We start from the raw sequence: 24,054 nt of genomic DNA on the forward strand, positions 1-24,054 counted from the left end.
GGTTTGGGAGCAATGTATACTCCCTGCCCATTGAAATGAATGGGCAGCGCTACCTAAGCGCCTGCAAAACTATTCGGTATGGGCACTTTTGACTCATTCAGCCGCTAGCTGCGCTTTACCACCAACACACACCCCACCTCAGTGTAAAAATAGAATTTTTGTACTCCCCATGAAATCCTTTTCTCTTAAGTTCACTGACTGACACAGCTCCTTTATTCTCGACCATTGGGTTTTTACACCACCTTCAGGTGAGGACTAGGCAGAACAAAGGTAAACATGTGAAAAAACCCAGGGGGTGGTCCCTCCAGTAACATCCCCTCACCCTCCTTCCTGCAGCTTCAGTACGTCAACAAGCAGTATAACATAAATCAATAGGAGTGGAGGGTGCCGTGTCAGTCAGTGAACTTCAGAGAAAAGGATTTTACGGTGAGTACAAAAATCCTATTTTCTCTTTCGTTCACTGACTGACAGCTCCTTTATTCTTGACCATTGGGACGTCCCCAAGCAGTATCATAAGGAGGGGTGGGAAAACAGCATAACAGAACTTCACCCCCAATCAGAAGTGCTCCCTAACAAGGGAGTCACCGCCTTATCTAACCGCATCAGAACTTGCGGTAACAGTGCATTATACTCAAAAGGTAACTGTATTTTCTTTAGACAGAAAAAGTAGTGCAGAATGGCAACATTACACGGCCGCCCGCAAACTTTGCGGCCAAGCAGGCATCAGACAATGCCCTTACATCCACTCTGTAAATTTTGGTAAAAGTGTGAACGGATGACTTAATCGCCGCCTTACACACCAGAGCGACTGACACTATGTCGGAAGCCCAGGAGGCCCCAATTGTCCTGGTGGAATGGGCCATGGCAGGAAAGGGGGGCACCTGCCCCTTCAAGGCGTAGGCCTGAACCACATATGTCTGATCCACAGACAGATGTGGTGATCCACAGACGGCATGCGCCATAGACAGCGGTGGCGGTTTTCAGGTAAATATCTCCTAAACCGTATAGGTTTAGGAGATATTTCTTAGACCTACAGGTAAGCCTTAATCTAGGCTTACCTGTAGGTCAAAAGTGGTTTGTAAGGGTTTACAACCACTTTAACAATGTCATCAAACGAGGCTCCAAAGAGCCGCTCACGGAAGGGTAAATCTGTCAAGGCTTTTTCAAATGCCTGGTCCGCCGACCAGCATTTCAGCCAAATCAGGCACCACTGCTGACACAAACCCTGGATAGCAGAGGAAGTCACGTTCCAAACATACAGTGCACCAACTGGTCTGCTAGTTCCACGCAGACGGGAGTAGCCTGCTGCTTCTCCAATTCACGGAGCAAACGTTTTGCCCATTCAGTAAGTGGCTGCGACACAAGTACTGTGGTCAGTACTGGTCGTATTGCTAACCCCCCCCCCAAACGTAAATAAAGGAACAGGCCACTGCCTCGGTTCCTGCCCGTGGGGTCCTTAAACACAGGAGCCCCTTCCACCGGGATCGTGGTTACTTTATTTAACCTGGATACTGGGGGGGCCGTGACCGGAGGAGCCGACCATTATTTAGGAAGGCTCTCCTCAAGGGGGTAACGCACCGCCCTTGGGACCGAAAAGGTCTGTTGCGGTCGCCCCCATTCCTGTAAACAAATTTATCGAAATAAGTCAGATACGGAAACACCTTAGGTGTCGGGCTGGCTTATGGGACCCAAAAGGGACTGTTACTGCAGCAGAAGGACCTGCTGTATCCTGATCTTCAGGGTATCATGCACAGCTGTGATAAATGCTCCAACTAGCGCTTTTCTTGCATGGACCCGAACAGGGACTCGTCCTCACTGTCCGATCGGTCCTGGTCAGCGTCATCTGAAAACGACAGAGCAGGGGCCACCAGTCACTGCGGGGTCCTGAGTCTGCGTCAGAGCTCTCCCCGGAGGACGGGGGGGGGAGGGGCTTTCTACCACCTTTGCGCCAGCACACCGCCTCCACCCTGGCAACTAACGTTTTCAGGACCGCCGACAAGGCATTCAAAAGGCGCTGCACTGTTTGCAGGCGAGCCGGTTGCATTGCAGGGAGTTCGGGTGAAGAAACATCAGTTTCTGAAGCCACGCAAACCCACCCTGTCTGCCACCTGTTGGGGAATTAGGACAGGTGTATGGGCCCCCACCGCAGGGCTCACCACCCTAACTGAGTTCTGCGCCATTCAGCTAGTAGTGTCTGTGTCATCTCCCAGGTGTCTGAGTGACGAAACCGCACTGCTCAGAGCCTCAGGGACCAGCACAGGGCAATAACAAAAAGGCCTGCTGGGTGTCCAGTATAAAGGACAAATCACAGGGAAAATGGCTGGCGGACTACAGTAAAATGGTCCGAGTCACACCAAACATGGCTGCCAAACAACCGTACACAGAGGGGGACAGTGAAAAAAGACAGAGAAAATGGCGGCAGAACATCGCTATGGCGATCAGCATGTGCAGACCTCCAGACACCCAGCGGGGAGATGATAATCAGGGGCACAGCCACCCAGCGCAGCCCCCCACCCAAGATGAGAGCCCCCCAGGGAACCCCTATCTATATGGTTGCACACACAACGCTCAGCAGCCCATGCAGCATCCCCCACGGAGGTGGGATCGGGGAGATAGGGACAGGGAGAGAAGAGAGGGACCCCCGAATTGACCTCCCAGGAAATGCCCAGCCCCACTGAGGCAGGGAGAGCTGTACTTACCATTCCGGACGAGCTGGGGCCATTCCATCACAGACCCACTCTCCAATCAGTATGGGGTGGCTACTGGCCCGGCACACTGACGCAGACATCAGTAGCCCGGTCATGTGTGCCCCAGAGCATTGCGCTCACCGGCCGCCCCTGGAGCCTGAGGGGCATGTCGTGGCCGACCCAGCATGGAGCTCTGGTCTACACACACTCGCTGGCCAGGCTGGGGAGACTACAAGGATAAGGGTATCCAGCCTGTCACCCAGCCGGCTGTTGATAGCAGATCACAGAATCGTAATCTTGCGCAAAATGCAAACTTCTGCAGAAAAAAGATCCACGGACTGATGGGCCTGCAGGGTTCCTAGGTCCATCTCCTTTACTAGGTAGAAAAAAAACTGAGGCTGCAGGAAGCAGGCTGAGGGGATGTTACTGGAGGGACCACCCCCCTGGGCGGAACTGTAAAGTTCTGTTTTTTCACATGTATAACATGTTCTGCCTAGTCCTCTCCTGAAGGTGGTGTAACAACCCAATGGTCAGGAATAAAGGAGCTGTGTCAGTCAGTGAACAAAAGAGAAAGTACCCTTATTCCACTGGGATGTATCACAGACTTTTTTAAAAGAAAAGTAAAGTTAAAAGCAAAAAACACCTCCTCGCTCTAAAATCATGTAAACACGGTCAAATTGCCCTCCACCCGCCATGTTCTTTTCATAGTGGCATCACACCATTTCAGTTTAGTGTGTGTGTGCGTGCTTATTAGTCTAATATCTATACTCCAGTTGTGTAAAAAGCAGTTGAAGTCTGAAAAAGCATCCGCAATATTTCACATTTTGACAACATTAGTCTATGGATCAATATTTTATTACTAAAAAAGGGATTGGTCATGAAAGTATTCTTTCTAGCCAGAGCCTATATGATGCATTGTGTTACATGAAGGCTAGACAGTATCTTGATGTCAATTTGCTTTTTTTTTTAAAGCCTATTGCCAACAGCTATGTACACATAACTGCTAGAGAGAATAACCATGATAACCTCTATTTCTAAACATTCAGAATGGGGATGGATTACAAATGTAAAACCATGCCCATACTACATTTTCTTCTGTGCTGTTTATGATGTATTTGGGTTTCCACACCAATCAAATACAGTATATACACACACATTTGCAGATACTACTTTATATTTTATTATTTAAATAGATATTTAAAACAGCCAGAAAGTTTACAGTAAATGAGATCTTGAGCATTTAAATACATAATATTTCACTAGGAAATGCATGTCACTTATGTAGCCAAGGAGACCAGTTTTTGGCCTCCACTATCTAAACAGCTCCCGGTAAGGAGGAAAAAAACAAAACAAAAAAAATAAAACAAAAAAATAAATTTTTTTGCACCCTGCAAGGGATTGTAAGAGAGCTTACTGAATAATAAACCAAATTGTATAACAGCAAAATGATATAGCATCCCCTTGTGATCAGCTTATGAAACAGCAAGCATGATCTTTCAACCATTTTACACAGTAAAATATTTTTGTAATATTTCATGATGTTTTTTTTTTTATTTTATTTTTTTATACTAGACTGCTTTTTATGAAGATGAACATCACACACAGCTCACAGTCACATCTTATCCTTATCGTATAATTTGTTAAATAAATAGTTCCAAATATACAGCTACAACTGTTTCAAATCATGACTGGCATATTACATATGGACTTTTAATACTGTCTTAATGAATAAGAACATTATGTTTTATTAGCATATTAAAATGAAAGCGGAACTCATGACTGCTTGATAAAAGTGTTTAAATGTAGGATATGCTTTCCTTTTAATGAACCCAAACAGATACAGAACATAAAAGTAAGGAAACAAGGTAAAAACAAAGAAAAAAAAAAAACAACAGGTGAAAGGCTATACAGCCAAAGTAGTAAGGACGGCTGATGTATGCCAGGAATACCAGATTATAGATACCATAGGGAAGGGACCATTCCATGCCAAATCCATTGGTGAAGCAACTGGCATTTTAAAGTTCCTTTCATGCTAAACTTATAACATAGTTTACAGTTTATTGGTGCATCAGGAGGGAACAGCTGGTACCGTGTCTGTTTTATTGGGAAGCACTGCACATTATTTTAACAGTTTTGCTTACATTTACATCAGTGTTTTTCCCTAGCAAGATGTCTGACAAGAATGCTAGGAAATTACACAAAAAAAAAAAAAGAAAAAAAAAAAATCCAGGCCTGATGTATGAAAGGGTCCTGTAAAAAAAGAAAAAAGAAAAAAAAAAAAAAGGTCTTGTTGCCCATCACAATCGGTTTCCAACTGTAATTCCTACAGTCTGGGTCTAAAATAAATCAGGGACACTGGTTGTTTGCTATGGGCAACTCAATATTCACTTGTAAGCACACTTTGGGGTTGATTTACTAGAACTGGAAAGTGAAAAATCTGGTGCCGCTGTGCATGGTAGCCAATCAGCTTCTAACTTCAGCTTGATCAATTAAGCTTTGACAAAAAAAAAAAAAAAAAAAAACCTGGAAGCCGATCGGTTTCTATGCAAAGCGGCACCAGATTTTGCACTCTCCAGTTTTAGTAGAACAGCCCTTTTATATATCCCTTTAGAGCTGAAACTTAAAAGAATATATTCCTTTAGAGATTTTTTTTTTTTCTTTTTTTTTTTTTATTGCAAGCCCTGTTACATCAACAGCAGAAATAAACTTCTATTCATTTGGAAGTGGTATGACCACAAAGCTCACAACCTATTGTAAACAAATGTTTTGTTTTTTCCTCTAGTTTCAGGAAAAGTCAAAATGCTGATGTTTAAAGAAATCAGAACAAGTGGATTCCCAGTCTGGCTTTGGAAAAAAAATTGCATTGTGGAAGTTAAAATTTTGGTTGGTACAGGGAGACCCGTCCACTAAGGCACCCTGACGCTATCTGACAGTGGGTGGGAGAGAACTTAGTTGTCAGGACAACGTCCCTATGAGAATATAGGGAGCGAATTTCTTGTAGAGTCCCAGCTTCTTTAGGTAAACAGTCTACAAGCTCACTGCACTGGGTATCAAACCCCAGCAATCGGATCCCATAGCCATGAGGAGAGGCAATCATGCGTCCGTCTGGGCTGAAACAGAGTTCCTTAATATAGCCACGGCCCACATTAGCCTCTTCAATATAGTGGGTCAGACGCAAAGAGCATCGAGGAGAGATTGGACGTACAGGGGCCCCTTCTTGAAACTCGTAGACACAAGTCCACTGCAAGGAAAAAACAAAAAAAAGTCAGGGAACAAATAAATCATCAAACCATCACATTTAGCCCCAGGGGTAGCTGTACAACATTGGTTTATTCATCATTAAGGTAAGTTTCCAAAAGTGTTATTAATTTAGCTGTTAAAGGACATAACAAATGGACACCCAGAGTTCCGCGGGTATCTACAATATATCCCTGCACCTGCCCAACAACAAACCTAGCTTTTGCGCTAGGCCTAGACCTGCATAGTAATCACCCTGTACTAAGAGACATATAGGAGCTGTAATGCTATTCCTCTGCCTACAATTCTTTGGGGTTGATTCACTAAAAGGTCAGCTTCTACATTTTTCATGCAGTGGCTGAATGAATGAGTCCTGGGACAGCTGCAGTAAGCCTTACCATCACTGGTACTGACCTGTTATTTATTCATTCAGCAGAAAAAAACATGAGTATGCTGTTGACAGCTGCCACAAAATGACACTAGAGTAGTGGGACAGCAGCAGTGACAGTAATGCCGCGTACACACCATCAGACTTTCCGAACGAGTGGACTTGCCCACACACGACCGGACTTTTCCGGTCTTTTTCCTTCCGATGTTGACACAACGCATTCTCTGGCCACAATGCCAGGGACACTTTGCGTGGCGACTTATACAGGCATAAGGGGCGGGGTCACCGGGTGATGTCACATGGTGACCCCGTCCCTTATGAAGAAGAAGAGGAAGAGGAAGAAGAGGAAGAAGGCCAATGCTAGTAAAAGAGCTGGAAGAAGATAGCGGAGGCCCGGCGGAAGAAACGAAGAGCAGGACAGGACACCCGAAGTCGGAAGAAGACTCCCGGGCGGCGACGACGAAGAAGAAAGCCGGGCTCCTCCGCTAGTAAAAGAGCGGAACATAGCGGAGGAGCCCGCTGAGAAGACGACCCCTGGAGCTGTCTAATAAACCACTTTAAAAAACAGTTTTTTTTTATATACACTTTTTCCCTCAGGTGAATGGGTAGGGGTACATAATACCCGATACATAGGGTGGGGGGCTGGGATCTGGGGGTCCCCCTTATTAAAGGGGGCTCCCGGATTCTGATAAGCCCCCCCGCCCGCAGACCCCAATAACCAACGGCCAGGGTTGTTGGGAAGAGGCCCTTGTCCTCATCAACATGGGGACAAAGGTGCTTTGGGGGGGCCCGCAGGAGGTGGCGACATTGACTTCCTTCGCTAGTCCCATCTACCCGGAGTCACGGTCAAAACGAACGGACTTTACTCTGTGTTTGGGCAAGTCCGTTCATTTCAAAAGTCTGGCGAACTAGCACACAGACGAGCGATTTTGAGTCAAGACTTCTTTCTAAGTCCGCTGTTTTTTTGGGAAGAAAAAGTCAGCCGGAGCCCACACACGGGCGAATTGAGTCTGCCGGACCAAGTCCGCCGCATAGTCCGATCGTGTGTACGCAGCATAAGGCCTCCTGCACACAGGGCATTTTTACAGCTGCTTTTAGACCCCTTTCACACTGCTAGCGCGGCCATGTTAGCGGTAAAGCTCTGCTAGTTTTAGGGGTGCTTTACCACTGTTATAGCGGCGCTAGCGGCCAAGGAAAGGGTTAAAACCACCTGCAAATCACTGCTGCCGAAGCACTTTGATGTCAATGGTAGAGGCAGTTTAGGAGCAGTGTATGCACAGCTCCCGCACCGCCCCAAAGATGCTGCTTGCAAGATTTTTTTTTTTTCCCGGTCCTGCAAGCGCACCGCCCTAGTGTGAAAGCACTCAGGCTTTCACATTGGGGATGCTTTTCAGGTGCTAATTTTAGCGCTAAAACTCCTGAAAAGCACCTTCAATGTGAAAGGGGTCTTAGCAGTGTCAGACTTTTTTTGCCGCTTAAAAACACCTCTCCATGTTCTTCTATGTGTCCATACACATACAGGCTTTTGGGATCTGCAAGTGGCATAGGTGGTTTCAAGCTGCAAAAAAACAAAAAAAAAAACCAGGTGTTACAGCTGGTAAAAGCAGCTTAATTTTTTTTTTGACATGTCAAAATCAATGGTTCCCTATGAGAGCACATTGATTAAAACAGAAGTCGCACCACAAGTCAGATCATGATGATCCAACTTGTGGTGCGACTTGTACGCTGAGGATCTTGAAGGGGAACCCTCGCCAAAGTGAGAAAATAATTACTCCCCCAAGCAAACCAGACTGTTCAGTCTCGTATGGTTTTTAAGGGGAACTTTCCTGGCATTGGTAGTGGCTTTGCAGCTTGTTTTTTCTAATGCCCTGTGTGCATGAGGCCTAAAGCTTAATGCTATTGCAGCTGTCTTACATTGAATTCTTTTAGTCTGGGCCTGGAAAAACACCAGCAGTATGTCGTGGACTGCTGCCATAACCTTTTGCAATTACTGGTGTTCTGCTACTCATTCATTTAATGCAAGATGGTTATAGCAGTCCAATGCAGCACACATCACAATGTTTTGAGATATGAGTTGTAACCCAGGAGGTCCTCCAAGTCGGCAGTTGCTCATTCACTGAAGGGCTGGTGCCAATGAAAATATCACGTTTCTAATGTAATTAGCATACAGAAAATATGATGGAGCAACTTACACATAGGAAACAAGGCACACTGCAATGTTTATAGGCAAACTGTCTGTAAGTCAGGTGTGTCCAGTCTCACAAATCTTCAAAAACATTAGCATTTACTCAATTTTCCTCACAATCCAGAACCCCCAACAGTATGAAGGATTCCAAACTATTAATTTGTAACAAAGTGTGAGCACTCCTGCTATAAATCATATAATCCATCCAAACATAGAAGACAAGCAGTAAAACCGGGATCAAAAGTCATTAAAATGAACCCTAGTACTATATTTAGGAACAAATATCACGCCAACAAAATAGAAGCTTGGCGCTCTTACCTCTTGGTCATCAGTATTACTAGAACAGCGAAGAAGTGTAGCCCATCCTTTGGGGTGAAGTTGTAGAGATGTAATGCAGTTGCCACGGTCTCTCTCTCCAGGAACCTCTGGTGTTAGAACCTCAAGACTGTTACGAGGGGAAGCACCTGCGCGAAATAGGACATATAAAATTTTTTTAAAAATGTCACGTTTGGCTTAAAGTTGCTAAAAAGCATAAAGTGCAGGCTTCAACAATAGCTGAATCTTGGGACATTCTCATTGAGCAAATCTACAATGGCTTCTGGGAATGCAGAAGCTTGCTCCATTCCTCCCACACATTCCTATTGGCACATGAACATACTTTACTGAACAATACAAATATGATGGCTAGAAAGGACAGGTGGCACTACCAGACATGCAAGAGCTTTGTCTCATCAGAATGACCTGAAATTTGGTCATAGCCAGTAAAAAGGCAGGATTAGCTGCTTCCAGACCACTGTAAATATAAATATACACATATCCTCTGGGAAGGAGCGATGCCAGGAGCCGCAGCCATTATCCTGCTATAGTTTTTATTTTTTTTAATTTTTTTTAAGTTTTGTTTTCAGTGGGCAATGGGTGATCAGTGATCATCCCACACCTCTGAGCCCCCTCTTGCTGCTGCCATTCCCAGGCTCTGGTGCTTTTAAACTATCAGGGATTCTGGGACTTCTGCCACCTGTAGGGCTTGGTGAACCAGAAATGAAATAAAAAGGATTTTGTCACTTTTGATACTGGCTTGCAAAGCATCTGGTCCAACCAATCTTGGTTTGTTTGTATGCCTTTGAGAGCAGAGGAGAGATCTGGGGTCTAATAGACCTCAGATCTCTCATAAAGAGTACTTGTTGCTGCCCATGATATCACAAAGGATGTTGTTTATTCTTTGTGACATCAAAGTTAATCCAAAAATAACATTTAAATAAAATAAATAAAAAAAGATGAAAGCATCCCTGTCCCCCCGTGCAAATGCGAATGCATACGTAGGTCCCAACTGCATATGTAAACGGTGATCACACCACATGTGAGGTATTACTGCAAATGTCAGACAGCAAAAATTCTAGCACCAGACGACCTGTGCACCTCTTGCCGACCAGCCACAGCAGTTGTACAGCGGCAGAATGGCACGGCTGGGCGAAATTACGTTATATAATGTCACTTCGCCCTGTGGCCACTAGTGGGCATGTACCAGTTGGTCACGATCACCGCCGGGCTTCCGCTATCGCCGCTGACACAAGGAGAACCGGGATCTGTGTATGGAAATTTGGAAGGTACGCACCAGGGAATGCCAGACCAGAGGACGCTGAAGACCACTCAGGCCGACACCTGGCCCTGACAAAAGCCAAATCCGATTGTCCAGAGACCTCGGGCACTTGTCCCATTATGCCAGGATCTCCCTGAAGGGAGCTTGTATGCAACTGTGCAAATGGAAAAATCGCCTCAAAAAAGGTGGATACCATCAGACCCAACACCCACATGCAGTAAATGAAAATGCAGCATGCAACTTCTGGAGTTTGTCCAGAGGAAGAAACACTCTGGCCAGAGCTGAGGCCCGGGTCAGGCTCAGATAATCGAATGTTCTGGAAGGGACCAAAGCAGACTTCAGATGGTATAGAAGCCAACTGAAATCTGTCAAAGTCTGTATAGGAGCTATGTTGCACCTTGGGGGTAGTCGAGGACTCACAGAAGATGATCATCCAGGCAGCCAAAGACCGTAAAACCCCACTGACGTAACCACGCCACATTCAGGGGGGCCAACACCTCGTGAACCCCCGAGGAGTGGTGGCAAGATCAAAAGGGCAACACCACACGCTGATAATGCTCAGCACCCACAGGAAAAACAGAAGAAGTGCTGGGGGTCGGGCACATAGTGGAATGCTTAAAGAGGAAGTAAACCCTTCCAAACAACTTGGACCTACAGGTAAGCCTAGATTAAGGCTTACCTGTAGGTCCAAGCAATATCTCCTAAACCTATATGGTTTAGGAGATATTTGCCCGAAAATGGGCACCGCTGTCTACGGCGCATGCGCCGTAGACAGCGGCGCGCAGGCGCACTAAATGCGGCAAATCCATGAATGGATTTGCCTAATTTGTCGACTCCCGTGCGCATGCGCGGGAGTGACGTCATCGCGGCTTCTCCGAGTGGCAGCGGCGGAGCTGCGAGACGCGACTCCCGTGCGCATGCGCGGGAGTGACGTCATCGCGGCTTCGCCGCTGTGATTCGTCTGAGCTGCGAGACGCCACCAGCAACATGGATGCGGCGGACTACAGGGATCAGCGGCGACTTCGCTGGCTCCTGTGTCAGGTAAGTGACACATAATGAGCTACTATGCGATGCATAGTAGTCCATTATGCTTTACCTTTGCAGGGAAAAAAAAGAGGAAGTAAACCCATCAGGGTTTACTTCCTCTTTAAGTAAGCATTTGTGATGTCGAAATAAACCAGAAAGTTCCCATGATGAAGGGGTGCCACTGCCGTGCAGACAGACTATCCTGAACTTCTGTAGCCACACAAGGCAGGTCAGGGCCTTGAAGTCCAGAACTGAACATACTGTGCCCTCCATCTTTTGGACTGCAAACAGGTTTGAATAAAACCCCTGAAAACTGTTCGACACAATCGCACTCTGAAGCAACGGGGCTTGCACAGCCCCACGGGCAGTCCGGCGATAGACGCACATTGGAAGCAAAAACTCCTTTTATGGGGAACAAGGCCAGAAAACTATATCTTGTAACCAGACAAAATCAAGACGCGTAATGATGTCATCCAGGGTAGCCCCCTACAATACATGTCTAAGCACCACTGCGGAAACAGAGGACTCAGAAACCAGGGGAACTGCAGCCAAGAGGCATAGCAGACAAACTGCAGCGCCTAGACCAACAGGTCCGCCAATGTAGCAAAAGCAGGGGGATTCTGCTCCCCATCCAGGTATGTCAGGGGAATCTTTAGAAGCCAGAGATTCCTCTATTGGAATCATGGTTGCCTTGAGCAACCTAAAGGAGGGGTCCACTTCTGAAGTAGGGACTCCTCAAAGGGGTACTTCACAGCAAACATTTTCAGAAGCACAAAGGGGCACTTTGGACACTCCCAGTCTTCAGGGACAAATTTGTCAAAATAAGGAGGGAGAAGGAAATGCTTTTCCCACGCAAGATGGCTTATGGGTGCCAAAGGGGAACTGGCCCTCCGCTGTAGCCACTACTGCATCCCCCATCTTGAAAGGTTCCTGCACAGAGGTAATAAGTGCGACAACCATCACCTTTTTGTGCACCACTGCAGTTGTGCAGGAATCTTCCTCACTCCCTGACAGGACATGGAGTGTGGCCACCAACCCGGCAAGGTGGGCCATGTCTGTGGCGGCAGAGCCAGATATAGGATCATTCAAGACACAGGCAGTAGGGGAGGGTGCCATTTATTAGACCATTTACCAAGCGTCACCACACCAAAAAAATAAAGGGAGGGGGGCCACCAACTGAGAAACCCACTGCCCGCACAGGGGATTTCGACCAAGGCTCCACACAGGGGATGCTGGATGCCCGGCATAAGGAGCACAGACCAAGGCCCCTCACAGGGAGCACAGACCAAAGTCAGAGGCCCCTCACGACACAAGGGGCGTCGGCGACCAGGTGCACCAGGTCTGAGTACCAAGACCAACGATGCCAGTCCAGGGCCATTAGAATGACTGCAAACCATCCTTTCGGTATTGATCCTGCGCATAAGCTGCGGCTGAAGCTTGAAAGGAGTAAAAGGCGTAGATTAGACAATACTGGCCCCGCCTGGCTACCTCTGTGCCCTCTTTCTTTAGGACCCTGAACAGATTTGAATTAAACCCCTGAAAACATTCCGACACTGGTACCGGGAAAATCACCCCCTGAGGAAACAGGTCTTGCACGGCACCATGGAGGTCTTGCAAGCGGTCCGGGGACAGATGCACATTGGAAGGGAAAAGTATTTTCTGGGGACAAGACTGGAACTCTAGCTTGTAACCGTACAATCACTTTGTGGGCCCACTTGTCAATTTATCAAAGAGGTCCACGGGCCCGGAAACCAGCAAAGACGTCCCCCACCCCAGACACGGGTGAAGGCGCACCTTCATACCGAAGGGCCCTTGTCAGCGGGTCTAGAGAAACCCGCTCTCAGCTTGCCAGTGTCGCTTGGAACTTCCCGAGGAGCGCTTAAAGGACTTTGAACCCTTGTCATGGACCCGGAGGGAAGAAAAAAACTGTACCGAGAAGGAAGGGCCACGTCTGCGACTGGGCTCCTTCCCCTTTTCAGACTGTGGAAGAAAGGTACTCTCCAACTCCCCTCACCCCCGGTGACACTTTAATGCCGCGCACACACGAGCGGACTTCTCACCGGACTCCAAAGAACTTTGATGGAGTTCCGCCGAAATGGACTTGCCTACACACGATCACACCAAAGTCTGACCGTCTAGAACGCAATGACGTACGACAGGACTGGAAAAAGGAAGTTCAATAGCCAGTAGCTGCCTTTGCGTCGTTTTTGGTCTTTCGGAATAGCATACAGACAAACTGTTTTCTCGATAGGAACTGGTTCCGGTGGAAAGATTTGAAACATGTTCCATTTCTAGGTCTAAATATAAAAAAATAAAAATAAATCAACCAGCGCTAAACATGCAACAAGTTCCCTAATCTAATTCTGCAGCTAGAATACTGAGGGTCAAATTACCAAATCCCACAATGAGTGCTAATCAATAAAAGCAGTACAGCGCAGATGTTATAACCTAATACAAAAAATAATATGTACATAATCAGTTAATATTATAGAAATACAGGATAGATAAGGTGAAACCAAGAATCAAGAGTCCACGTGTGCAGAGTGTTCTTATCCAGCGAGTTGGGGTGATTGATGTGATCCCCTCCAGCATCGATAAAAATGGACTCTTACCTTAAACTCTGGACCCCTGAGTACTCAGACAGGTCAAAGAAAGTATTTCCCATCAAGGGTTAAACAGAGGAATCCAAGTTCATATATTGACACTCCTGGTGTTTGCTCATATCCCATACATATCATAGTGGCTCCATTTGTCATATGTAAAAGATAAAATAGCAACATCTAGTGCTCTCTGTATAAAATGATTTATTAAAAGGCAAATAAAAGTACACTCACATTGTACAGCACTGCGCCCCAGTGCTAGGTGACAAGCGAAACAAATAAGGCAATATCCGATAAACGATCATGCACGGATCAGCGTTTGGACTAGCGGGTGACGTCATGACTAAGGTCACGTATTCCGTACGCGTTGCGTCCCCAAAGTAGGCAGGATTTCATCAGTGGCCACTGATGAAGTCCTGCCTACTTTGGGGACGCAACGCGTCCGGAATACCACGTGACCTTAGTTGTGACGTCACCCGCTAGTCCAAACACTGATCCGTGCATGATCGTTTATCGGATATTGCCTTATTTGTTTCGCTTGTCACCTAGCACTGGGGCGCAGTGCTGTACAATGTGAGTGTACTTGTATTTGCCTTTTAATAAATCATTTTATACAGAGAGCACTAGATGTTGCTATTTTATCTTTTACATATGACAAATGGAACCACTATGATATGTATGGGATATGAGCAAAACACCAGGAGTGTCAATATATGAACTTGGATTCCTCTGTTTAACCCTTGATGGGAAAAAAAAAAAAAAAAAAAAAGGGGGGGGGGGAGGGAGCAGTTGGAGGGTAGGAAAGAGGGAGACAGGGGATGGAAGCCGACCCCGCCCAACGAAGGGTAAGGTTTACATCACTTAACCATTTGGTCTAATCCTCAGCCTCCTCTCCAATCAACCCCTTCCCCTCCTCCGACTGTAAAAATATTTCCCACGGGGCCCAGACTTGCACTATAATTTCCCTTTCCTCCAGAGGCATAGGGATCAAATTCTCCATGATCCCAATTTTCCTTACTTTGTTTAACCATTGCAAAATTCACGGTGCCCTTGTTTCCTTCCAGCAAGTGGCAATGCAGCTTTTAGCTGCATTCACCAGATGACATAACAATGAGTTCTTGTATCTCTCTGATGGAATATGTGTACATTGTAATAGAAAGAAGGCCGGATCTTCCTCAAGATAATATTCAGTAAACAATTAGAGATTTTCCGAACCTCTTCCCAAAACCGTTTTATTACTGGGCAAAACCAAAAAATATGGGCAATAGTACCTCTCTCCTTACCACACCTCCAACATCTATCTGATGACTCTGGAAAGAAAGTATGCATTCGTGATGGAGTATAATACCAACGCATTAATACTTTATAATTTAATTCCTGTATCTTGACACATCTAGATGATTTAAAAGTCAAATATATGATTTTTTGTCGTTGGGCCGAGGTAAAGGTTTGTCCGAGATCCCTTTCCCACTTATCTAAACTTATTATATCAATATCCTCTAAAGGAGAAATTAATAAAGCATATATTTTAGAAATAATATGGGATAGGGGCTCCTTCTCCTCACAATATCCTTCAAACTTAGTAAGTGGCCGATCGTAAATCCTCAGTCGATCCCAGAGTATCCAAAAAATGTTTAACCTGTAACGCCTGCCATAGGGGTAGTTCATATTGTCCTCCTGATTGCATTAACATTTCTATTGATGGCCATTTTTTTGACCTCAAGAAATGTGATGCCTGAAAACATCCCTTCTTTCTTAAGTTCCTAAATACTCCTATTTCCAGGCCAGGCAGGAAATGTGGATTCCCAAGAATGGGAAATAAAGGGGATTTTGCTGTGGAAATTCTGGGGATCCGTTAGGCTTTAGCTCCCATCTGAAGCGTAGGTCCTATTAAAGGATGGGCTCTTAATATAGGAGGTATAGCCGTGCCACACCACATAGCTCTATCTAAAGGAATAGGGCTTACTTGTTGTTCCATAGCTACCCACCTTTTACTGTCTCTATGGCGGCACCAATCCAAATTCTACCAAGCTGAGTAGCCTGGTAGTATTTGTATAAATCCGGCGCTGCAATTCCACCCGCCTCTTTAGGCAGTGTTAGTAGCTTCCTATTAATCCTAGGACGCTTACTTGCCCATATAAACTTTATAAAAATTGTTCGGATTTTACTAAAGAAGGCAAGTGGAATCCGGATCGGTAGTGCCTGGAATAAATAAAGGAACTTAGGGACTATGTTCATTTTTAAGATGTTACTTCTCCCAAACCAGGAGTGTGAGGATTTGCTCCATTCATTCAACGTTATACTAATTTCCCTTAAAGGTGGAAAGTTCAATGCGTATGCTTCCATTAAATTAGATGGAATCTTTATCCCTAAATAGTTCAGCGCTATAGCTATCCATTTAAACTTGAAATTGTCTTCTAAATTTTTTTGAATGGAACTTTCCAGCGATATCCCCATCACCTCTGACTTGCTATAGTTTATTTTAAAATTAGACAGAGCTCCGTAACGCTCTATTTCCCCCAGTAAATTGGGTAGTGATATTTGTGGACTAGAAAGTGAAAATAATAAATCATCTGCATATGCTGAAAGTTTATATTCCTGATCCGCTAAAGGAATACCTTTAATATCGGGGTTCTGTCTAATTCTATTTAACAAAGGTTCCAATGACAATGCAAATAAAAGAGGCGACAGGGGACATCCCTGACGCGTCCCATTAGAAATTGGGAAATTTTTAGAGTTTATCCCATTGACCTTCACCAATGCTTGTGGCTTTGAATATATTCCTGCTATCCAGTCCAACATTCGGTCCCCAAGGCCCATTTGTTTTAAGACTCCTAACATAAAGGGCCAATTGACCCTATCGAAGGCCTTTTCTGCATCTGTATTGACAAAGATACTCGGCAACTTCCTATGATTTACATATTGATTATATATTTTTTTCTCTCCTTGAAAATGGAGAGGGAATAGGTCCGCTAGGGGGAATCGATATAGTATTAATATTAAATTAATATTGTTTTGTTTGTAAAAAAGGCAAGAATATAATGTGGCGTTTTTGGTTTTTCTTTTTTTTTTTTTTTTTTCTTGATGTTTATTGGAATATGTGGCTATTAGAAAGTATTTTGTATATGTAATTTTCATTAACAACTTATGTTTTGTATTTTTGCAAAGAAATAAAGAATAAAAAAAAAAAAAAAAAAACCCTTGATGGGAAATGCTTTCTTTGACCTGAGTACTCAGGGGTCCAGAGTTTAAAAGGTTAGAGTCCATTTTTATCAATGCTGGAGGGGATCACATCAATCACCCCAACTCGCTGGATAAGAACACTCTGCACATGTGGACTCTTGATTCTTGGTTTCATCTTATCTATCCTGTATTTCTATAATATTAACTGATTGTTATGTACATATTAATTTTTGTATTAGGTTATAAGATCTGCGCTGTACTGCTATTGATTACCATTTCTAGGTCTGTCAGAATTTTGGAAAAAAATAAAAATAAATAAAATCAGATGAAGCACACGCGCACACACAAAGCGGAATGTCCGACCTTTTCTGCCAGAAAGTCTGCTTGTGTGTATGCGGCATTAATGATGTCATCCAGAGTAGCCCCAAACAGACGATCGCCTTGAAAGGGTAAATCAGTAAGAGCTTTTTGAAAAGTCTGGTCCACAGAGCAACACTTAAGTAGAGGTCGACCGATATATCGGCCGATATTTGCCGTTTTTTAAATAATCGGCATCGGCCGATTGTGCTGATAAAAAGCCGATTTAGAACTACAGTGGGACTTTGAAATGACTTCTGTAATAGAAGTCAGTGTAAGTTGCCATAGAAACGTCTTCCTCCTCTCTGGGCAGGCTGCCAAGAAAAGAACAGAAAGATACAATGTTTACACTTGAATGAATGAAGTCATCTCTGTGTGTAGAAGTTCTCAGTTTAACCATTTAAAGACTAAATCTTTTCTGACACTTGTTGCTTACAAGTAAAAAATCTTGTATTTTCTGCGAGAAAATCACTTAGACCCCCCCAAAAATTATATATATTTTTTTAGCAGAGATCCTAGGGAATAAAATAGCGGTTGTTGCAATATTTTATGTCACACGGCATTTGCACAGAGGTCTTTCAAATGCATTTTTTTGGGGAAAAAAAAAGACACTATTTAAAAAATAAAAATAAAATAAAAACAGTAAAGTTAGCCCATTTTTCTTTTTCGTCCAAAAGTTTTTTATTTAATATATTAGTTTTTTTATTTAATATATAGTTTTTTTTTTTTTTAAATCTAAATCATACATACAAGTAAACTGATTGGAGGTTTGTTTTGTTTAATAAATGTTTAAATGTAAGAAATTTTCTGTATCACTTATGAAGACTGCTTTCACACTGGAGCGGGCAGGCGTTGATGGTAAAACGCACGTTTTAGCGGCTCTCTACCATAATTTTAGCGGTGCCATTTGGCTGCTAGTGGGGCAAATCTAACCCAGCTAGCGGCCAAGGAAGAGGTTAAATGCACCCATGAAGCACTGCTGCCAAATCGCATTGCATGCGCTTCGGCAGTGGTGCCCATTCATATCAATGGGCAGGAGTGGTGGAGGAGCGGTATACACCACTCCAAACGTGCTGCTTGCAGGACTTTTTTTTTTTAAGATCCTGCCAGCGCATCGCCTCAGTGTGAAAGCACTCTGTCTTTCACACAGACTGCAGGGGAGCCATTTTGCAGGCACTTTACAGGCGCCATTTTTATCCCAAAAGCGCCTGAAAAACACCCCAGTGGGAAAGGTGTGTTAGATCAAGAGGGATTAAAAAAAAATAATAATTATAAAAAAGGAAAAAAAAATAAATAAATAAAATAAAATCGGCCTAACATATCGGCCCAAAAAAAAAAAAATCGGCATCATATATCGGCTATCGGCCGCCATGATTTCTAAATATCGGCATCGGCCAGAGAAAAACCCATATCGGTCGACCTCTACACTTAAAGCGGTAGTAAACCCGCAATTTTTTTTTTTTTAAACCTGCAAAGCAAAAGGCATAATGAGCTAGTATGCACCGCATACTAGCTCATTATGAAATACTTACCTTAGAACGAGGCCCCGACATCTGGCCCGATCCACGCCGAGGGAGCCGACATGCTCCCTCGGCGTCTCTTCCGGGTATGGCGGCTCCGGCGCTGTGAGTGGCCGGAGCCGCGATATCGTCACTCCCGCGCTGCCGGATTTCCACGGAGAGAACCCCCTTGTGCGCATGCGCCGCTGCAGTCAGCGGCGCATACCGAGGGGAATATCTCCTAAACCGTACAGGTTTAGGAGATATTTTTTTTTACCTACAGGTAAGCCTTATTATAGGCTTTCCTGTAGGTAAAAGTAAAAAAATTGACCATACAAACACTTTAAGCCACAATAAACACCTAAGCACCACTGCAGATTGTACAACTCAACGGGGTCACAATAGCACATACCTTCTCTCTGTAAAGCCCGTAAATTATGTTTTTCAAATAGGCAGCCCAATTCACTGTGATGACTTGGAGAATTAGGCGACCTTGTGTCAGAAGATGTGGGTGAAGTGGTCACGTCTGTGGATAATAGATAATCAAAATCAGCATTCACAGTTACTATTCAATCCAGTTCATGGCTAATTATACAATTCAGGTTGAATACATTGCATCTCACAAACACAGGTAGAATACTGTAAAAATAGCTTGTAATACCTCAGTATGCAACCATCTTGTTACAATATATTGTAATGTAATGACCATCTTTGATTGCACTACATCCATTACGGGGTTCTTAGATTAAAGTGATATAAGGGCCATTTGTGACCACCCTTTCTCTCAGTAGGAGCAAGCAATATTTTTAGAATTTTTTTTGTGAATTCATTTTACCCAAATAAGGGTACTTTAGGCTATATTTGTACAGTACCTCAAAAGTTAGTACACCCCTCACATTTTTGTAAATATCAGTGAGTGAGTGTACAGCTTGTATAACAGTGTAAATTTGCTGTCACCTCAAAATAATTTACCACACAGCCATTAATTTCTAAACCACTGGCAACAAAAGTGAGTACACCAAGTGAAAATGTCCAAATTGGGCCCAATTAGCCATTTTACCTCCCCAGTGTCATGTGACTCGTTAGTGTTAAAAGGTCTCAGGTGTGAATGGGGAGCAAGTGTGTTAAATTTGGGGTCATCGCTCTCATGCTGGTCACTGGAAGTACAACATGGCACCTCATGGCAAAGAACTCTGAGGATCTGAAAAAAAAAAAAATAAAATAAAAAAAAAAAGAAGTTGTTGCTCTACATAAAGTTGGCCTAGGCTATAAAGATTGCCAAGACCATAAAACTGAGCTGCAGCACAGTGGCCAAGACCATACAGGACAGGTTCCACTCAGAATAGGCATAGCCATGGTCGACCAAAGAAGCTGAGTGCACGTGCTCAGTGTCATATCCAGAGGTTGTCTTTGGGAAATAGATGTACGAGTGCTGCCAGCATTGCTGCAGAGGATGAAGGGGTGGGGGGGGGGGGTCAGCCTGTCAGTGCTCAAACCATATGCCACACACTACATAAAATTTGTCTGCATGGCTGTCATCCCAGAAGGAAGTCTCGTCTAAAGATGATGCACAAGAAAGCCCACAAACAGTTTGCTGAAGACAAGCAGACTAAGGACATGGATTACTGGAACCATGTCCTGTAGTCTGATGAGACTAAGATAAAAACTTATTTGGTTCAGATGGTGTCAAGCGTGTGTGGCGGCAACCAGGTGAGCAGTACAAAGACAAGTGTGTCTTGCCTACAGTCAAGCATGGTGGTGCGAGTGTCATGGTCTGGGGCTGCATAAGTGCTGCTGGTACTGGGGAGCTACAGTTCATTGAGGGAACCATGAATGCCAACATGTACTGTGGCATACTGAATCAGAGCATGATCCCCTCTCTTCGGAGACTGAGCTGCAGGGCAGAATTCCAACATAACGACCCCAAACACACCTCCAAGACTCCCACTGCCTTGCTAAGGAAGCTGAGGGTAAAGGTGATGGACTGGCCAAGCATGTCTTCAGACCTAAACCTTATTGAGCATCTGTGGGGCATCCTCAAACGGAAGGTGAAGAAGTGCAAGGTCTCTAACATCTATTAGCTCTGTGATGTCATCATGGAGGAGTAGAAGAGGACTCCAGTGGCAACCTGTGAAGCTCTGGTGAACTCCATGTTTAAAAAGGTTAAAAGCAGTGCTTGAAAATAATGGTGGCCACACAAAATAGACACTTTGGGCCCAATTTGGAAATTTTCACTTAGGGGTGTACTCACTTTTGTTGCCAGCAGTTTAGACATTGATGGCTGTGTGTCGAGTTATTTTGAGGGGGCAGCAGATTTACAATGTTATACAAGCTGTACACTCACTACTTCAGTGTTGTCACATGAAAAGACGTAATAAAATAAATTACAAAAATGTGAGGAGTGTACTCTCACTTTTGTGAGATACTGTATATGACCCTTCCCTTTGCGTAAAAGTTCCTTTCTTTCTAGCAAACCTGTGCTAAAAAAAAAAAAAACGTGAAGGCTGTCTACTTCATAAAATACTAGTTGACTGGCCATCAATACAAGATTGAATACATTAAGGTAATTGAAATGCGTAAATATACCTGCAGGAAAACACTGCAATAACTCCGTTCTTGCATAATATACTTTCCCTTTACGCAATACTAAGTATGACATTACATAAATATTATCAAGCAGCTAGGATACCATTGTTTTACACTGGAATATATATCAACAGATACCATATATGTAGGTTGGAAAGCACACAAAAGAAAACAAGTGCTTCAGAAGTCAATAAGTACTAGTTATAACTTATATGGTTTCCCTGCAGCTGATTTTTCTCCATTACTGCCTTGTTTCACAGTGTGTGCATCTTTGTGTAGAGGCAGGGCTTTTGCTTCCTTGTGCCTGAGACTCCAGCAAGGAGAACAGTGAGCAGCAAAGTAGTAGTATCACAAAATCTCTCCTGAGACTTGCAGTCAGGGTCAGCAGGGGCTTAGATCTCACAATACAGATATATCGTTATGAGGCTAAAGGCACAAGAGTGTCTGTTCACTTTCCATGGTATTTCTTAAGATCAATTAGCCTTTTTTTTTTTTTTTTTTTTTTTTATGTATTTAAATGTAATTTTTTAGTATTAAATGTAAGTTCAGTTGTAATTTGCATATATATTGTGAAAAAAATAAAAATAAAAAAATAAAAACACACACAAACACCTTAAACTCTGGGACAGTTTTGGCATACACCCTATGCATATATAAAAATATTTTTAACACTTCAATACCAGGCACTGTTGTCCCTTCCCGCACAGGACAATTTTCAGCGCTGTCATGCTACACTGTACCCAAACAAAATTTTTATAATTTTGTTCCCACAAATGGACCTGTCTTTTGGTGGTGTTTGATCACCTCTGAGGTTTTTAAACTAAAAAAAAAAAAAAAAAAAAAAAAAGGCCGAAGTTTTAAAAAAAAAAATAAAAAAAAAAAAAAATAAAGTTTTTCTTCGCTTTGGTTATAAAATGTTGTTTTCTCCTTCACCGACAGGCACTGATAAAAAGGTACCAATGACACTGAATGGGCACTGACTGTTGGCTGTGATGGGCAGTACCGATTGCCACTGACAGGTGGCACTCATGATGAGATACTGACAGGTTTTACTGCTGGGCGTGAGATGTGGCATGTCAGACTGACACGCCGTGATTGCCACGCCCCCCCCTCCCAGCATGTTCCCCTGCTAGACATCGTACGACACCCAGTCAGGATAACCAAACCACTTCCCAGGCCGTCATTCTGCTATAGGCCGGGCAGGAAGTGGTTGAAGCAGGACAAAGGTGACCAGTGTTACCTACATAATAATGAACCACTCCAGGTAAACCGCTAAATACACAACGGCAATACATATACTGTGTACATAAGTATCTGTAATTCAGCAAAGCTGGAGCAGAGAGCAGAAGAGCGATTAGGCAGTGTAGAGTGGCAGAGGTCTTTAGTAATAAACAGCTCACATATGTTTTTTTTTTCAACTATGTATTTATGTCAGTCTATAGTTCAACCTGGTAGGAATTTCTGGAGCCACCTATTTCAGTACTTTGGACTTTCTAGGAAAACTTTTTTGGTGATCGGACCACTGATCATAAAAACTACAGATCGCTAAAACACTGCTAAGGGTGCTCAAAGTAGAACTATAGACAAAACTTTATTTTTTTCCCCATTTTGGATAGTGTGAAGGGAACCCCTTACAACCCCTGCCAAAAAATTTTCCCGCCATCTGTGTCTCATTGGGGAGATTTACCTTCACTTCCTATATCATAGCCAAACAGGAAGTGAGAGGAAATCCCTGCAAATGAAGGGAATTTCTTGGGGACCCCCCAGGTCTCTAGCACTAGTGTCTCCATTGGAAGTTTTTACCTCTATTAATTTTCTGGGGACAACTCCAAATTTGGTATTTTCTCCTTTGCTTTCAATTTTAATGGTAAAACAGGATGAATAGAGAGGTTGAATCTTATTAACGAGGGCACAGACAGCAATAAAAACTAAGAGGGTTTCTAATCCCTCTCCATTATATCCTAAACTAAAATCATTTTTTTTTCCTTTAGTTATTCTTTAAAGCAGTTAATCTTTAATCATTTTGCTTTTTTTAAACTGCTTCTGCAAATGCTAAAGCAGCCCTGGCCATTTTATAGCTTTTCCCAACTTATTTTGAATGGACAGCTTGGTCTGCAGGTAAACATGTAAGGAAGTTTGACATGATTTACCATTTATTTATATAGTTTGATGGACTAGAAAATGACTAACAATTTAAAACGCACTTGTAAGGATAGCTGTATGGATGTCATCCTAAACCTAGCTACACTACCTACTCTGAGAAGATCAATTTACATTCCTGTATACTTGTTTTGGCTCAATTACTTGTTAGATAGGGAAGCATGATCAGGATTGACAGTCCTAGACTTTACACCATTAAAAACAAAACAATGATCCTCTGATGCTCTGATACTCCAATTCTTATAGGTATATATGGTAAAGCTTTTCAGGTCCCCGATGGCACAGTCAAGACTATGCACTGTCACAGGCAATGATGATTTTCCATATATCCATTAAGAAAAATCAACCACAAAGTGACATATGACTCGATTAGATCCTTCACAGGAATATATGGAGAATGAACATAGGTCAGTGACACTACTTAACCTTCTCACATCCGTGCCATGAGATGAAGGCTTTCCATCATTAGAGCCTTCACTGTATCAGAGCAGCACATTAAACTTTCCGGCCAAATCTTACGGGTGGAATTTGGTTTTAAGTAGACAAAAT

The 24,054-nt window shown here is 43.7% G+C and overlaps 1 protein-coding gene across 1 annotated transcript in view; it reads right to left on the reverse strand.

Moving 5' to 3' along the window:
* Nucleotides 1-3,843: 3,843 nt before the first annotated feature.
* DCAF10 (DDB1 and CUL4 associated factor 10) overlaps nt 3,844-24,054 on the reverse strand; it is a 38,901-nt gene continuing 18,690 nt past the window's right edge. The window contains exons 5-7 of the mRNA XM_077475311.1: nt 19,172-19,285; nt 8,816-8,961; nt 3,844-5,928 (exon numbers count right to left, since the gene is read on the reverse strand). Coding sequence (XP_077331437.1) covers nt 5,560-5,928; nt 8,816-8,961; nt 19,172-19,285 — 629 coding nt within the window. The 3' untranslated portion in view covers nt 3,844-5,559. The remainder of the gene's footprint in view (nt 5,929-8,815; nt 8,962-19,171; nt 19,286-24,054) is intronic.

This window comes from Lithobates pipiens, unplaced genomic scaffold, assembly GCF_037356315.1.
Source record: "Lithobates pipiens isolate NorthernLeopardFrog02 unplaced genomic scaffold, aLitPip1_a1.2 Scaffold_13, whole genome shotgun sequence".
NCBI lineage: Eukaryota > Metazoa > Chordata > Amphibia > Anura > Ranidae > Lithobates > Lithobates pipiens.